This window comes from Colossoma macropomum, unplaced genomic scaffold (genome assembly GCF_904425465.1).
Source record: "Colossoma macropomum unplaced genomic scaffold, Colossoma_macropomum, whole genome shotgun sequence".
Taxonomy (NCBI): Eukaryota; Metazoa; Chordata; class Actinopteri; order Characiformes; family Serrasalmidae; genus Colossoma; species Colossoma macropomum.
The window spans coordinates 17,249,881-17,266,559 of NW_023494806.1; the positions used below are offsets into that span (position 1 = coordinate 17,249,881).

The following is a 16,679-nucleotide window of genomic DNA, read 5'->3' on the forward strand; positions in this document are numbered from 1 at the left end:
TTAAAATATTATTATTATTATTATTATTATTATTATTATAGATTATTTATTCATTTTAAAACAGTGCTGTTGGATCACCACCTTCAGACGAGTATGTTTCATGTGCTCTAGCCACATCAGCATTTTGAGTGAAATAATCTTTTGGGCTTGTTTAACTGGTTTATGTGCTTGTGTTTCTACAGCAGTTCATGTCCCCTCGCTGCCCCGGTGGTCCCAGAGCCCCTCTCAGAATACCTGGTCAGGTACATTTTCACACTCTTTCAATTCATGCAGCAAAATCACTTGAGCCAATAAGGTAACTATGATATGCTAATTATGTTTTGTAGGAGCAGACCATGCCTTCAGCTGATTGATTGAGGTTTATGGATTGAATGTGAAACTGTACAGGGGAAAATCTGAGAACTTAAGTTCTGTGGTGGGCAGTGGTGGTGGAGCGTGAAAACTTTATCATGGAGAACAGAAAAAGAAGTTTTTAAACGGGAATCCACCAGTTTTCAAAATCCCAGAGAAATTAGACTCAGACTTGTTCAGAGTGATGATGATAGGAACCCGACGTTAAAGAGTTTGATGCCTCTAAAAGAGCCCTCACAAAAAGTTATTACATGAACTTGGTTATGAATACACTCCCTGATGCCTGAAACATTGTTTTGTGATAGTTTTCAGATAATGTTTTGGCCTAAAATGTTTTTTTTCTTCTTAATCTACTTATGGAGGGCAAAATAGTCCACAGAGAAAACTTATTTTTCAGGCCTACCACTATTTTAGCATTGTCAACAATACATTTAAAAAAACTCAAAAGATGAGCAGATTCACTGGTGGTTTTGGATTGCTGTATTTGTTTTGTGAACACTGTGACTCCTGATGCCTATCACCACTGCTGTAAAAAAAAAAATCAGAGTCTGTAAGTTTCTCTACAGTGAGCTTTTTCACATCAAACCACTGTGGCTGATGGTGTTCACAGCTTGACTGAACGATTGAATTATGCAGGAATTTAGCAGAAGTTTTCCATTGTTATGCACTGCCTGTCAAATGTTTGGGAAACACTACACTTTCAAAATGCTTTTACATACAAATGAGCAGGTTTTCTTTGTTTTCATGTATCAGTGCTAGCTTGTGAATAATAACTCCAGACATTTTATGCCTGTTATAATATCAAACCTTTCAGCTATTTAAACCACTTTCCAGAAAATTTTCCATATGTACTTTTAACAATAGTTTGGAAAAGAAAACCAGCAAATCATTATTTAAAACCTGTTCTCAGAGCAAGGAAGATACTTTGAACATGAAGCTGAGTGGTGCAAAATAGACCTAAAGGATTAATAAATAACTGTTTAAGGTTACGTAAACATTTGCAGTCATGCAGATGTTTTGTTAGTTAATTGAAAAGTCCTAATCCTAATCAAAAGAAATCAAGTTGTTCCCAAACTTTTGACGAGCAGTGTATATTTATCGCTAATAACTGCTTTTGTCCTGACCAGGCATTGGGCCCTGGCAGCCAGCCGCTTTTAAGTGGGATGGATCCTATGAGACAGCCAGGTAAGATTGTTACCACTCTTTTTCAGAATAGGACTGCGTATTGTTCTGAGCTTTGGAGGTGCTTGAGTTTTGTGTGTTTTGAGGTGTTTGAAGTTCCATTAAAAAAATATATATATATCTTCTCCAGGCCATCCAAACATGAATGGGCCAATGCAGAGAATGACACCTCCAAGAGGAATGGTTCCTATTGGACCACAGGTTTGGACACATTGTCTTAGCAGTTCCAGCCACAGGTGCATATCTGTTTATCAATTAGTAAAGTTTAACTGATGGTGAATTAATGATGGATTGGAACTCCTTTGCAGAACTTTGCTGGTGGAATGAGGCCTCCTGTACATTCATTAATGGGACCTGCAATACCTGGCATGTGAGTGTGCATAAAAGCTGGATTGGACTTGCTTTTTATCATAACACTGTATTATACACCAGTTAGTTTTGACACCAAAATCTTGGTTGAAAAGCATTGTTGTTTTATACAAGCAAAATGATATCTTGGCAAGAGAAAACATTTTGACATGTAGTCAATATATCTAATATTGTAAGAACATTCTAAGATTATTCAGTCTATTTCATAATGTTTGTTATTGTTTTAAGTAATTATATCTAGAGAAATTGTCTTATTTCATTGCCAGATAATTTTGCTTGTTTCACAACATATTGCTTGAAGTATCTACCCATTGAATGAGAATTTGACTCATTCAAAATGATTAAAACAAGGAACAAGTGTTTAGAAATAGTTCAAAAAATCATAAATATTTTTACAGTAATCTCATAATAATACATTTAAGATGTTGTCACTTGCCAAGATATCATTTTTTGCAGAATGCCTATTTTTTCACCATATATGTATCTTGCCACTGACCACTGGTTGCTAAGTAACAATAGTGGTCACTTTGTTTTATGCTGCTGCGAACCGTTAACTATGCAAAAATAGAAAAATGGACACATTAGGAAAGATGACATTTGACTTGCAGCCTGTCCTTTGGTCAAATCTGGAAGAAGAATGCGATATTAGCAGGTCAAATGCTAAATCTCTCAAGTTTTAGGTAGCCTTTGTTGCAACATGGCACTTTTTTGGGCAGCAGAAATCATTGTTACTTTTCAGAACTGTTCTGAGGAACGCAAGAGGTTACCTCTCAAAAATCACAGCTTTGATATTATTTGTGGTAACACTCTGCCTCTCATGTTCTATTGCTTAAATATCCTTATTCTGTATCATCCTTGAATTTGTGCTCTCTGTTTCCTCGTGGGAGGTTGAATGCTTGTATGTGAGCCAGATGCTGTTTGTCTTCTGCTTGTGATGTGTGTAGGGCTCCAGGAGGAGGGAGACCTTGGCCAAATCCTCCAAACGCCAACTCAGTGAGTGTTCCCGAGTTTTCCAAACCACACACTGACTTCAAATTCATCCACAGCCAGTAGACCATCAATAGAAACCACTTTAAAAACAGTTTGCTTACCCTCTCTCTCTGCTTCTCTCTCCAGATACCATACTCATCTTCATCTCCAGGCAGTTATACGGTAGGTGTTCACATGCCAGAGATCTCTTCTACAGATAAACAGACAATACTGTTCACTTTGTAAGTGTCCATGCATGTTTCTGAGCTGAGTCAGCATGCTTGTAGGGCCCAGCAGGAGGAGGAGGACCACCAGGCACACCAGTCATGCCCAGTCCAGCAGGTAAACACTGATCCTCAATCAGGTCACTGACTCAGGGAGCACCTCCAACACCAAAATCTGCTGTATGAACTACTGACCTAAGCAAACACATTTGAAAGTTAACAGAGAGGCTTTTAACTGCAAATTAGAAGCAGTCATACCATATGGCCAGTGGTGGACAGTAATAAAGTAAATGTACTTTGTTCTAGTACCTGTACTTTTAAAAAGTATCCATTTTTGAGCATTTTACTTTTTACCCTACTACATTTTATGTAAGATATCCTATTTTTTTTACTTCAATACCTTCTGTAAGATACGGTGAAGTAAAAACTAGATATGAAAAAAATATGATGCACTTTCACAAATAAATCAATCATAGCACATCTTTCACTAAATACTGAATATCCAGTCATAGCTTAGCAACTGTAACTAGCCCTGTGCAAGCTTTTAGAATTAAAGAAAATGTCGTAACATTGAACGGGGAATTAAATTTTTCCTAAGCTGAAAACACAAGAGGAGAAATATTGGATTGTTAGAATATCTCAAAATACTTTTACTTCTAATACTTAAGTACATTTGAAAGACAGTACTTTTGTACTTTAACTCAAGTAAAATATGAATAAAGCACTTTTACTTGAGTAATATTTTACCAAAGGTATCCCTACTTTCTTGCCTACTCACATATTGCATTTGTGTACTTTGCCCACCACTGGTTAAGGCTGCTATAAGTAACTAGGCTAACTTAGCAGGTGTTATCGAGTTAAAGCTAAAGTTTCAGCCTCATGTATGTAAGCACTGTACTATGTGTGCTATATATGATCTGAGATAGTTTGCAGGTATTTAGATATGAATTTGTAACAGTTTGCATTTAAATAATAACTGAGAAATTATCAAAAATCTGTTTGAACTCAGAGTCAACCAACTCAGGGGACAACATGTACAGCGTGATGAATTCAGTCCCTCCAAATGGAAACAGGCCGAATGTAAGATCCATCTTCCACTCTCTTACCAACATGTTTAGGGTTAATTTGGTTAGTTTCTACTACATAGAATCTCCTCAGGATGCTTATAGTGGATGTTAATGGGACATGGGTGGGGAAAAAAAACAGATTAAGAATACAGAACACATCCTTTAATATGCACTCACTGGCTACTTTATTGGGAACACTTGTACAGTTGCTCAGTCATGCAGTTGTCTAATGGTTATCTAATTGTGTGGCACCAGCGCAGTGTATAAATACAAGCACACAGTGGTCAATCATTACAGGTAAAGTTCACATCAAATGACAAAATGGGGGAAAAATGTGATGGCGTGGTCATTGGTGCCAAACAAGGTAGTTTGCTCATGTCCTGGGATATAGAGTTTACATACAATGGTGCGAAAAAACAAAAAACATCTAGTGAGCAGTGATCTTGTGCACTGAGGTCAGAGGAGAATGGCTTGACTTGTTTGAGCTTACAGGAAGGCTGCAACAATTCAAATAACCACTTTAAAACATAAGTCGAACCTCGAGGTGGATGGGCTACAACAGCCAAAGACCACATCGGGTTCCACTCCTGTCTGCCAAAAACAGGCATTAAAATAGGCACAGCCTCAACAGTTGAAGATGTCTGAGTACTACTGATGTTATGTATCCCTTTATGGGCACAATCTATCCATCTTCTAATCCCCACTTACAGCATGATAGTGTACCTTGTCATGAAGCACAAGTCATCTCAAACTGGCTCCATGAACATGACAGTGAGTTCACCAAATCTGACCAAGTATTAGATTAGTGTAATAGTGTAGTCCTAATAAAATGGCCAGTGATTGTATGTCTGAATAGAATTGAATGTATGTATTTGTGTGTAGATGACAAGGTCTTTTATGGTCTGTCAGTTTCCTGTTGGTCCTTGTGCTGATGGTGCAATGGGTGGTGTTGCAGGAATGGAACCTCATCCTCTGAACGGCTCATTAGGTACGATCAATATGACTGACATAACATAGTGGCATAAACACTACTAAATATAATAACACAGCAGGTTTGCATGCTCTGTTTGACCCCAGTAAATACCCTTACAGGATGAGATCATCAAATATGGTAACGTGGATAAAAATGAACATAAGCAAGTATCCACCAATTAGCACAATGTACAGTATTTCTTCAGTATTTAAATGTGCACCCTTCGCTTGCTTTAAAGCTTCCATTCTTTGGGGTGACCTGAAAAGTTCAGTCTTAGACATTGGTTGCATTTTCTGCTTTTAATGATTAAATTAAACCCAATTACAAATTCAGTCCATCTCAGATGTATAGTTTTGGTGTTCTAGTGGAAATCTTCTTAACTATTTTTTAATGTTATGTGCTTTCATGCATTGCAACAGCAGCATTTTGATTGAACTTTTCTGTTTACTCTCTCATCCTCATTTCTGTTGAAAGCATCAGGTGACATCGACAGCCTCCCCAAGGTAAGAGAGGCATCCATGCTCTACTGAAAGACACTGATTCTCTTTCGCATAAACACATTTATTCAAGTCCACAGAAAGCCATCTGAGGATGTTGTGTTTGTATTGTGATGAAAGGTCTGTCCTGACTCCTTCTTGCATTTACCAGAGCTCTCCCGGGAACCTAAGTATGAACAACCAGCCGAGCACGCCAAGAGATGATGGAGAGATGGGCGGCAATTTCCTCAACCCCTTTCAGAATGAGAGCGTATGTGACTAGCTTTCTGACATTTGCTTTGGAGTGGCCTGAAGCTACAAAGAGAAAGATCAGGTCTTTCATGTGAACGTGACCAGACGAAAAACTTAGATAGTTGATGTCACATCAAAACCTTGTAACTCATTAATTTTGTTATTTTAAGAAAAATTACAGCTGCTGTTTTCATTGTATGAACACTTCATGATGAATGGACCAACAGAAATGATGCAAAATTAGCATTTTATGATGTAAATAATGTGGACCAGTTAAGTGCACACTGTATTTGCTTCACCAAAATGTATTAGCACAATTATGCAAGACTCACTGTGCTAAATAGCCAGTTACTTAACACTGTTTAATTTCATGTTATATAAATAGCCAACTATTTTTTTCTGTTTTAGCCTATTAAAGACCTGTTATAAATTATTATTTATGTTGTGACTTTGGCTGATAGAAAGTATGGATACCAGTGTCTTTCATGCTTTACTTAGCCCACAAATGGTGAGCTTCAGATTTTAAAAAAAGACTTTAAAAATCTGGCTAGTTTGACTGTAAAGAATTTAGTATTGAAATCGGCCATAAACACCTCCAATTTTGGAGATATGAGGTTTTGTTATGACTGTGGTGACATGCTTATAGCAGTACTCTCCTGCCCCATGTCATTTTTCTACTTTTTCTCTGTCTTTTTTCCTGCAGTATTCTCCAAACATGACAATGAGTGTTTGAGAGACTGAGAGCAAATGCACTGGGATTCTCATGGGAGACGCTGTGTTCCCCATGGAAAAGTGTGTGGGGCGCAATATTTGCTCATTTCCCTCGTCCAGCTGTGGCTTTCACCCCAACTTCATTATCAAGACCAAAACTGAACAAACCATAAACTGTCAACAAATGTGGACAATCCATGAAGGGCAAACTGAATTTTTTGCTTATTTGCTCAAGACGTGAGCGTGAACAAGGACAAGCAACCCCAAAGTTTCACCATCTGAATTCCTGCTAGATCCCTCATGATGTTTGAGAGTCTTGATCCATTTGTCTTGGTATTGCACACTGTGTTAATCTTCATAGGTCATTTTGCTATAGTTTGTGGAATAAGAGGCAAACTGTTTCTTCTGTAATGAAAATGGACTCGAAATAGTGCGGAGAGAAAATTGAGTTCTCAGTTTGACTCCTGTGTATCTCACAGTGACCCCCTCATACTCACTGATATGTATAAGGTAACATCAAAGTTGGACAGCCGTCTACATATGAGATTTTTTTGGACATGGATTGTACGAAATATTGCTATAAAGCTCATTTTCAGTGTTTTTAAAAGTCGTTTTCTGATTATTGTGTGTTGCTGCAATTTTGCATATGTAATTTTATTTACATATTTCTGTTGAAATTAGATTTTTAATCTGTTTACATAATATAGTGGTTTCAACTCCTGAAGTATCTCTGTCCTGCATAACTGGACTCCGTTATCTAAGACTCACAGCTTCTTTCGGTGGACCAGATATGTTGCAGGAAAAACGCTCAAATGTGCAGAAATACTGATATAACACAAAGTATGCACAATACATATACATATACACAAAGATATTTTCTGTTTACATAATACATATACACAACACAGGTAAACGATATGGACAATTCTATAGATAAATCCCTGGCTCAGCCTGCTGGGCCTGTTTAGTAGCATGCATAGTGCAACATGTCCATTATGCAAGCATGTGATAACTGCAGGATGATAGGGATTACCTGATTTATACTTAACATACTTTAAATATGTAAAGGTATGATGTAAAGTATACAAAGCTTAATCTTCATGAAACAGTCGGCTGCCAGTCTTCAAGAACATTAAAGCAATAGTTTGACAAAAAGTCAAATATGCAGTTTTTCACCTTTACCCCAAATGCAGTGATCAGCCAAGACACATTTGTTGTCCAGAGACACTGGAGCTAAAAGGCTAATGTAGCTAAAAAGTATTGGTAATAATCTCAGATAGAACTGCTGATGTGGTTTCTGACACTGTATACTTGTATACATAAATGTTATCTACAAGATTGCATAGCTAATGTAAAGCAGTAGTAGCACCCATCTTGAAGACTGAACTTTGTCCATATTTGTGTCCATTTTTATAGATGACACGGTACCACTTTAGAATAACACTACTCTTCTAAAAAGATGTATGAATGGTTTAAAATTAGTTTATTAATGGTTATTAATTAGGTCATAAACAGTTATAACACAAGGACAAAAGTGAGCTATCTGATGAACATGAATATGTGATAAACCTGGCCAACAACAAGTCACTGTTTCCCTGTTTGTTTGTGTTGTAACAGCTTATTAATTATTTTTGAGGTGTGTATGAACTAATTATTAACCATTAATAAACTTTATACATTTTTAAACCATTCATAAACGTGTTATAATTGTAGTCTTGTTCTAAAGTGTTAGTGATAACAGTATGGCATAATGTCAGAAACCACAAAAGCAAGTGTATTTGAGATTACTTAACATGTGAGAGTGACTTCTATGGAGCCCTGCTGGTGACATCCCATATAAATAAAAAAAAAAAGTGTGGCCATGTCTTATTAACATGTGGGAACGAGATCCTAATGCATGGCCTCGACTTAGTAAGGTGTGGGAACGAGATCATTCCTTGCTAAGTTGTGGCCATGCATTAAGATCTTGTTCCCACGCCTTACTAATTTGTGGTCACGACTTAATTATCTTTTTCCCGTGCCTTACCAAGTCAAGCCCACGACTAAATTATCTTGTTCCCATGCCTTACTAAGTTGTGGCCATGCATTATTTTTATTTATACAGGATGTCACCTGCAGGGCTCCGTAGACTTCAGACAATTTTCACCAAATTATTCTTTTTATTGGGACCCTTGCTAGAAAAAAAACAGCAGAACCTGCAAAACCAGCATATATTGTGTTTTGGATGCTGGTACTCTGGTCAACCACCATGACCATGCTGGGTGAGCAGCTAAACCAGCACTAGAGTAGCTTAATGAAATTCAGGCTGGTCTAAGCTGCTTTTTTCAGCAGGAACTCTCAACTCTATTATAGCCGCTTGCTGTGGGTCTGAAAACGTAACTTTATACCCTGAACATGTCTTCACTTATCAGCATTCGGGCTGTGGGGGGTTCTGTAAATATGAGCTTTTTGCCAAATTATTCCTTTAAGTGTAAACGCAGCGCAGTGGATCCCGACTCTGTCCAGCTCAGGCCGTGAGCTTCCTGTACTGCCCGCCCACACTGCTTTTAAAGGTGTCCAGTTTGCTGGACCTGGTGGACTGCGAGCTGTCCGTCCCCTCCGCCGCACTCCGCCTCCTCCAGCTCCTCCCCGTGAGGAAGTCGAGCGCCATCTGGTGGCAGCGCGACGAGCCAAAGTAATAGAGCAGGGGGTCAAGGCTGCAGCTCGCGCTGCCCGCGCACATGGCCAGCAGGTAGGCCACGTACGAGGAGTCGGCCTGTCCTCGAGCCGCGTGCAGCGAGTGCAGCACGAGGATCACGTTGGTCGGCGCGAAGCACACCGCAAACACGATGAACACCGTGGCCGCCATCAGCACCGCCCGGGTCCGCTTGGGGCGGTCGCTCACGCCGCAGAGGACCCGGATGATCCTGAAGTAGCACACGGCGCTGAGGAGGAAGGGGATGAAGAAGAAGAGCGCGCTGTAGGCGGGAAAGAAGTAGACGTAGTAGGAGCGCAGCTTGCGCACGTCCACCACGTCGTGGCACGTGGTGATGTCCAGCTGGGTCACGTGCAGGGTCTGCTCGGACAGCAGCAAAGGGAAGACGCCTGCGCACGAGAGCAGCCACGCGGCGGCGCACGCGGCCCAGGCGTTGCGCGGCGTGCGCCAGACCAGGGAGTCCGTCGGGTAGGCGACGGCCAGCAGGCGGTCCACGCTGATGGCCGTGACCAGCAGCACCGAGCAGTACATGTTGCAGTAGAAGGCCGCGGTGACCAGGCGGCACAGCCCGTCGCCGTACTGCCAGTCGTGGCCGCCGTAGTGGTAGGAGATGCGGAAGGGCAGGAGGAGCGCGAAGAGCAGGTCGGCGCACGCGAGGTTCATCATGTAAATAGACGCGGGCTTTTGGGGGCGCACGCGGCGCGCGAACGCCACCAGCGCGAGCAGGTTAAGGGGCACGCTGGTGAGGAAGACCAGCATGTACACGGTGGGGACGAACACCGTAGCCAAGCGGCTCTGCAGGAAACTCGAGGCCTCTTTGGAGATGTAGTAGCGGCCTATGGCCACCGGAGGGCGCGCGCGCTCGCGCTCTGGGCCCAAGCCGGAGCCGCTGCCCTCCTGCACATCCAGATAGTCGAAGGGCTCATCAGTGGCGGTCAGGAAGAAACCGGAGAAGGTCCTCACGATGCTCCGCGTGTCTGAGGGAGGTGTGGAGGTACAGCAGAATGAGGTGTGATGTGAGGAAATAAAAAGATAGGGGGAAAGAATTAGGCGGGTACTACAGGACATTATAACGGTACAGTGTGTTAGACATTACAATGTAGATATCAAACGTTTTTAAGACGTATGTATTAGACGTTATAATGTCTATAAATAGTCATATGGCTCAGGCCACAGGATGAAAAATCCCATTCGTTCATTCAGTCTCCTGCTAAATGACCTGTAGCTGGATCACTGTAGTTACAGTATTTAGACCTACACGTTTAGAAAGAGTAGCGTAACAGTGTAACAGGAAAAACCTCTCAGATAAAGTTCCTATCGTCTGATAAACACGGCCTTTTTCACACTTTGGAAACTTTATCCTGCATTCATACATTTTTTAATACAATATTTTTCCATCCTCAGCAGTCTAAATACATGCAGAGGTTCAGCTGGGGTCCTGATGTCCAGCACAGTTTTGGATTCTCCTGCTCAGACACATCTGGTTCGCTGCCGGTGTTGGTGGGTGTGTTCGAGTAGTAGAATTACCGAGATGTGCTGAACAGACCCTCCAGGACCGCAGCTGAGCCCCCTGCTGTAGTGAGTTTGAGCTTCTAAACTTACCGTTATCCGGCATCATCGCTGCTGAGGTGCCCACAACCAGCATTAGCACTGCAATAAAACAGCGCTCTGTCACAGCCATGCTGAACTCTCGACACTCGAAAAACAACAAACAGTCAACTAAACGCAGTAAAATGCCCGATCAACACGCAGCTTCTCCTGAAGACTCAGCACAGACAGTCCGCGACACTCATGCTTCTCTCTCTGTAGGAGTTGTTCAGTGGGAAGGGCTCCCACCCTCCCTCTGTTTTTGGAGGGGGTTGTGGTTACATGTGAACGCCCACACGTGGAACTCAGCACTAACAGCCATAAGAGAGAGATCTGCATGTCCTTTCCCATTTGTTAAACGTCATATCACAGAAATAAACAGTAATATTACATGATTCAAGAAATTGATTATATTAAGTATTTAAATATAGAAAATGTTATTATTTATAAACAATAGTAAAAAGTGTATATTTTTAATCTGCATCCTAAACTACTTATCCTCACTGTTAGAACGAAATCTTGCATCTAGGCCTACTTTATTGTCTTTGTTTCATTAGCTGTCCTTTACACTCTATTTGATAATGAATGGACCAATAGGAACGCTCCACAAGTGTCTCCAGTTAATACAGTCATTTGAAAATACATTTCAGGTTAATAAGCTGTACTTCAGTGTCCCAGTCAAACACAAGGTAACACATTAACCACAAGCTGAGTTGCTAATCATGATGCAGGCCAGTGTGATATGCTGTATTGTTACATCCCTAATGATAAACATTTTTGTTCCATATGTTTGCAAGAAATAAGACGCTTTGTAATGTGATTTATTTATTTCAGATCAATGACTTTTACAATACCAGCACATCCTTTTAAAAAGTTACTAAAAGCTCTTTATTAGATCATTTGAAAGATGCACATAGCTTAATCACGTATGAATGGAAGGCACTAGTTGAATATTTGTCTGTGGCTTTACAATTTGGCTTTCCCATTTAATCTTTTAGAGGCAAGAGGCAGTAGTGCTTTGTGAAATTCATTTTAAAACCTGTTTTCCCATATTTTTTCTTCTTTTTTTTACAGTGACAAGTGTTTCACGTACAGTACTACCTAAATATAAAATATATATATCAATTATAATACCATTTAAAAATATATCATGTACAATTATTGTGTGGAAAAAAGCATAAAACTCTAAGACCTGTCAATATAAGCCTCTCATTGGAAACGTGCTGGAAGTTTTGGTACAATTTGATTACAGTTCTAATCAATACCAATCAGAGGATTTAGGCCTTAGCACTAGTAGCTATTTATGTCTGTACAGCTTTAATATTTGAACTTTTGATATGCTTACATATCTCAAAATTAAATACCCAACAATTGTCCCAGAATTTCCAGTTACACAATATAGTCTGTTTACAAAAACAGCTTAACCTGAAGGCACACTTCATTCTCATTGTGCATTATTTCAGACTAACGCTATCCCAAATACGACTTTTCAGCAAGTTAATATTCCCAAGTGTGTCGTCTGAGTTAATGCATCCAACGGTACAGAATTCACTTTCCGTAAAACTTCTTGTTCAGCAGGAAGATCAGGAGGTTGACATTGACTTTGGCCTTGTCAAACATTTTCATCACAGCAACTCCTTCATACTGGAGCTGAAGAAGATCCTGGAAGTGAACAAAGGTAAAAAAAAAGGGGTGTCAATGGATGGATTATATTCGGAATTTCATAAAAGAGGACGACTGGAATCCGAAGTAATATGTTGACTTCCCACTTTTTTTAAAAAAAATTCCAGTCAGGAAAGTTTTTATTGTGGTTCTTAGATATATTTGACAGGAAATGACAAGCATGCCAGTGGCACAGATGGTACACGATTGGAGGGATTTACCTGGAAATGCAGTTGAACTTTTTCCATCTCAACTCCCATAAACTTGGCCTTTATCTCAAAGTCTCCGACTTCTTCACAGGGCGCAATGTCAAACATGACGTTTTTCAGTCTGGAAACAAGGCAAGATAAATCGTTATACAAGCTGACAGATGAAGATAGTTGGGGGGACATAATATCCGAGAATTGTCTTGTAAAAGCAAAATAGATGATACTGAAGAGAGTCTAAATGTCAGGGGAGAACTAGACTGTATCTCTGTCTCAACTGCTTAACTAGATCAGTCTCATTGGCTTTTTAATACCAAACGTAAATAGATAAATGAAAAGAAATCCAAATGACTCATGAGTCTTAAAGAATGCCATTTACAGGCAGTTCAGCTTGTTAACTGAAACACTACAGGCCATTGTACATGGTAATGAAAGATAACGTTACAGCTCATCTTTAGATCCCTTCCCTCCATTTCCACTTTAATTCGTCAAGTCTCCTTATCAGTGCTACACATGCAAGGCTGGCTCTGCACTTGGAAAGCTGCCACTGGCCTGGAGTAGAAAAACCAAAACAGGATGGATAACTGCTCGTAATGAGCTACCTTCCCTCCGGTCTCACACCCAAACCGCTGACCCAGCACTCCACTCACATCAAAGTGAATAACTGAGGAGCTGCTACTTGTGCTATTCTGAGATCAGTCTGTGATAATCTCTTCACAGTGATCACACAGTGGCTCTGCGCTGATGAAACTTATTCCGAATTAGCCAGATAATGAGTGTTAACTATGACAGTGGGAATCTCTAGGCACCTCGTTTTCGATTCAGGGTTCCAAGAAGCGATTATAAAACAATTCTTGATGCATTTTGATGCATCTTCATTTTAGATTTATTGATTCTAAGACCTACATTATGATTTTCTCCTGTATTTGTCATTAACAAAGTTTGCTGCAGCTTAGATTCACCACTGAGCTTTCAAACACATTATATTTAAAGGGATGCACAGAAAACTCACTGCAGCACACACAGGGTCATTTAAAGTTTAAGTGTTTTCAACTTTTGCATGACAGCAGTGGGCATGTCTGGTTTTTCCCTCCAACATGGACAAAAGTCTAGTTTTATTGTTAGAGAGAGAGCATCAGTCTCTCTTGCAAGTGCAGCGAAGACCATGAGCAACAGCTTGAGGTTACGTGATACTACATTTAGTGTGAAAGCAGCTTAACACAACTATTTCACCTTTCGATCTTTAAATGATGCACACTAAAGCAGCTTGGATGCTAACAGCACCTCTGTTGAAAAACCTCAGACTGCTGTTTGGGCTGTGCTCTGTAAATGAACAAGTTCCAAAGCCACATCCACATGTTTTCCATCCAAAAAAAATGAGGTGCTTTCCATCGTTACAGCAGAGCTGTGACTGACCTTACCTATAGACGCTTGTGGCATTTTTATAATTTTAAAACTCATCTGAACCATTGAGACACTTAAGCTGTACGGAAAATACTGAGATGGTATGTCACACTCTGGGAAACTCCTAATATATTTTTTTTTCTTAGTCTGCTCCAACTTCACAGTTAATTTTTTTCAGACATTTCTGCTTAAAGCCTAACTCTGAGCCTGTTAGCCTAAGCTGCTTGTTAAACAAGGCCTTGTTCTTAGGTAGGGTATTTTTTTACTATGGTTCTAGACCTTCTACTTTATATACAACACCTGTTGTAAAAAAAGTGCTATATAAATTGAATTGAATGAACTGAATAGACATGAAAAGTGTGACTGCAAACATGCATACATTAGTGATTTCCTGCATTTTGCTATGCCAGAGTATCTTGCTTTATAGTCTCTGGTTGTGCTGCATAAAAATCTGATTATGATGTTTTGTGAATCAATTCAGAATCTTTTAAAGAGAGAGCTGGGATGCATCTAAGAATCGACTGTTTTTTCCACCTCTAGTTACTAAAGTACTAGCTGGCCTTTTGTCTGCCTGAATCAAACAAGAGTGGGAAATGTGCATATCCTACTAAACCACAGCGCTCTACTAATATGTTTTATTGGATTTTGTTTGATGTCTCATTTTCTTATTAGATCATCCACCAGAATTATAAATCAGAATGAGAACAGGTGATTTCTACCTTCTTGGATAACCTGGTGAAAAAAACTAAATGCAGTGTCTATTTCTTTCCCCAAAAAAGGCATATAAACTCACTGATTGGTCTGAAGGCCTTCAATCTCCAGAATGACTCCTTTCTCATGTAGCCTGGCAGCTGTGTACTTCAAGGACTGCTGCTTGGACTTCTTACTTCCCTTCTCTTCTCCTTTTTTGTCAAGTTTGATTGATCTGCGAGCGTTCCTGTGAAGAATCATTGTTAAATGGCTGCCTTTTTAATATGAGTAAATAATTATTTTAAATATCTATTGCCAGTGGCCAAACCGCTGTCTTAATGTACGCAATCAAACGGTGCCCACCTAAGAGCATCAGGGCAAGCACATGCTTCTCTGTGGTATGTATTTAGCATTACATCTTTTCAATTGGAGAAACCCAACAGGATTTTCAACAGAAGAAACCAATTCAACTTCTTGCCTAATTGAGTGGGAAAAGTAACTAAGCTAAGCTATCTTTCTAACCCAGAAAGCAGAGCTAATTGTACTGTAAGCCACAGTTGGCATCATTTGGATTTGTACTCAGAGGTACAATCCTCATAGCCAATTGCATTAGTCAGAAGCCCTAAAACTGACCAACTTCAAGGTGAAATTAAGTCACAATTTTGGCCACTCACTTTCTGTTGAGGTTGTCAAGGCAGGTTTTGATGTAGGTGTCGTAATAGTTGATCTGGTCCTGGTAGAAAGCTGCCTTGGAGTTGAGAGCATTTAGAGTCTGCTGGAGCTTCACCAGCTCAGCTTTCCTCCTCTGCCTGTAGCGTCTCTGGTAGCGAATGTCCTGTCATTCAACACACAAAGATGGGTTCTAATTATTCCCAAGCTTGAAAGTATTCAAGGTATTTATAAGACCAAAAACTAATGCTTATAATTTGCATGTAAAGGGCCAGTATATTTTTTTTTAACAAGAGAGTTATGTTAACAAATGTCACCATTGTTAAAGTTTCAAAATACACCCACTCATATATGGAAACTACACTCACGAACTACATTCACAAACACGGCTCATTTTGAATTCATTATTTTTGTTGTCACGAGAACCAACTCTTTTACATATTGTTGCTGTTGGAACAAGGTGACAAGATTTTTTTCAAGTAATTTTGGTTAAATATTTTCTTATTGCTTCAAAAATTTTAACACAATAAAAAAGATTAGTTTGAGGATTTAAACTATGCAAAAAAAGTTAAAAACGGAAAACACAAATAGAGATACAACAGGCCTCATTCACCAATATCTTCCTAAGTTATTTCTTAAATGTGTTCTTGAGAAAGGTCCTGTCAGATCCATGATGTGTCCTTAAACCACTGAATTGTTTGCATCTCTGTGATCTTGAGTGTGTATAGATTCTGTTCTTGCCTAAGAACAAATCCCAAATAAGAAAACATTAGTGAATGTCAGAATCTTCATAAAACTGCATGAGTTTTAAGAAGAAATTTCTTCTTAAGAATGGTTGGTGAATGAGACCCAATGTTTTTGCTGACAGTGACGATACATCCACCTATTCAGCCTACAGCAGTTTAGCCCCACCCACTCTTGTTGAAGTTATAAGGAGTTTTTCAGCCCATACTGCTTTTTTAACAAGACACAGTACAGGGCAGCCAGTCAAACGTCCTGTTTCAATTCTAAGGGATACAGAGAGGTTGGAAAATATATATGTAAAACGTTTACATATGTTTATGCTCAAATGTTAAGTGGACATCAGGAAAAAAAAAAAAAAGAAAAACAAGAAAAATGTATGATATTGACCCGTTAACAATTTCATATAACCAAGAAGGGAAAGAGCCGAAACAGATAAAGACCATGGCAT

At 39.6% G+C, this 16,679-nt stretch overlaps 3 protein-coding genes across 7 annotated transcripts in view; 1 reads left to right on the forward strand and 2 right to left on the reverse strand.

Moving 5' to 3' along the window:
* Positions 1-7,181, forward strand: part of si:ch211-130m23.3 (uncharacterized protein LOC558547 homolog) — a 47,155-nt gene extending 39,974 nt beyond the window's left edge. The window contains exons 6-17 of one of the 4 annotated variants that reach the window (XM_036598077.1): positions 183-242; positions 1,479-1,536; positions 1,664-1,734; positions 1,842-1,903; positions 2,847-2,895; positions 3,019-3,054; positions 3,159-3,213; positions 4,105-4,175; positions 5,045-5,150; positions 5,610-5,638; positions 5,784-5,882; positions 6,567-7,181. In XM_036598077.1, the coding sequence (XP_036453970.1) occupies positions 183-242; positions 1,479-1,536; positions 1,664-1,734; positions 1,842-1,903; positions 2,847-2,895; positions 3,019-3,054; positions 3,159-3,213; positions 4,105-4,175; positions 5,045-5,150; positions 5,610-5,638; positions 5,784-5,882; positions 6,567-6,596 (726 nt within the window). In that variant the 3' untranslated portion in view covers positions 6,597-7,181. The remainder of the gene's footprint in view (positions 1-182; positions 243-1,478; positions 1,537-1,663; positions 1,735-1,841; positions 1,904-2,846; positions 2,896-3,018; positions 3,055-3,158; positions 3,214-4,104; positions 4,176-5,044; positions 5,151-5,609; positions 5,639-5,783; positions 5,883-6,566) is intronic. The other 3 variants (XM_036598079.1, XM_036598080.1, XM_036598081.1) reach the window with 3 other exon arrangements.
* Positions 6,561-11,080, reverse strand: f2r (coagulation factor II (thrombin) receptor). The gene is made up of 2 exons (XM_036598076.1): positions 10,872-11,080; positions 6,561-10,246 (listed from the first exon to the last, which is right to left on the reverse strand). Exons 1-2 carry the CDS (start codon positions 10,948-10,950, stop codon positions 9,081-9,083), a joined length of 1,245 nt encoding a protein of 414 aa, XP_036453969.1. The 5' UTR covers positions 10,951-11,080; the 3' UTR covers positions 6,561-9,080.
* Positions 11,081-11,664: 584 nt separating this feature from the next.
* The window catches only part of iqgap2 (IQ motif containing GTPase activating protein 2), a 90,215-nt gene continuing 85,200 nt past the window's right edge, over positions 11,665-16,679 (reverse strand). For both annotated transcript variants that reach the window (XM_036598074.1, XM_036598075.1), the window contains 4 exons: positions 15,493-15,653; positions 14,922-15,065; positions 12,740-12,848; positions 11,665-12,518 (listed from right to left, as the gene is read on the reverse strand). In XM_036598074.1, the coding sequence (XP_036453967.1) occupies positions 12,405-12,518; positions 12,740-12,848; positions 14,922-15,065; positions 15,493-15,653 (528 nt within the window). In that variant the 3' untranslated portion in view covers positions 11,665-12,404. The remainder of the gene's footprint in view (positions 12,519-12,739; positions 12,849-14,921; positions 15,066-15,492; positions 15,654-16,679) is intronic.

What these genes read in the sequence shown, in the direction of transcription:
- f2r (XM_036598076.1), bottom strand. Translation starts at nt 10,950, where the DNA reads ATGGCTGTGACAGAGCGCTGTTTTATTGCAGTGCTAATGCTGGTTGTG. An exon ending in AGCGATGATGCCGGATAACG is followed by an intron (nt 10,247 to 10,871) that starts GTAAGTTTAGAA and finishes CACCTCCCTCAG; the next exon opens with ACACGCGGAGCATCGTGAGG.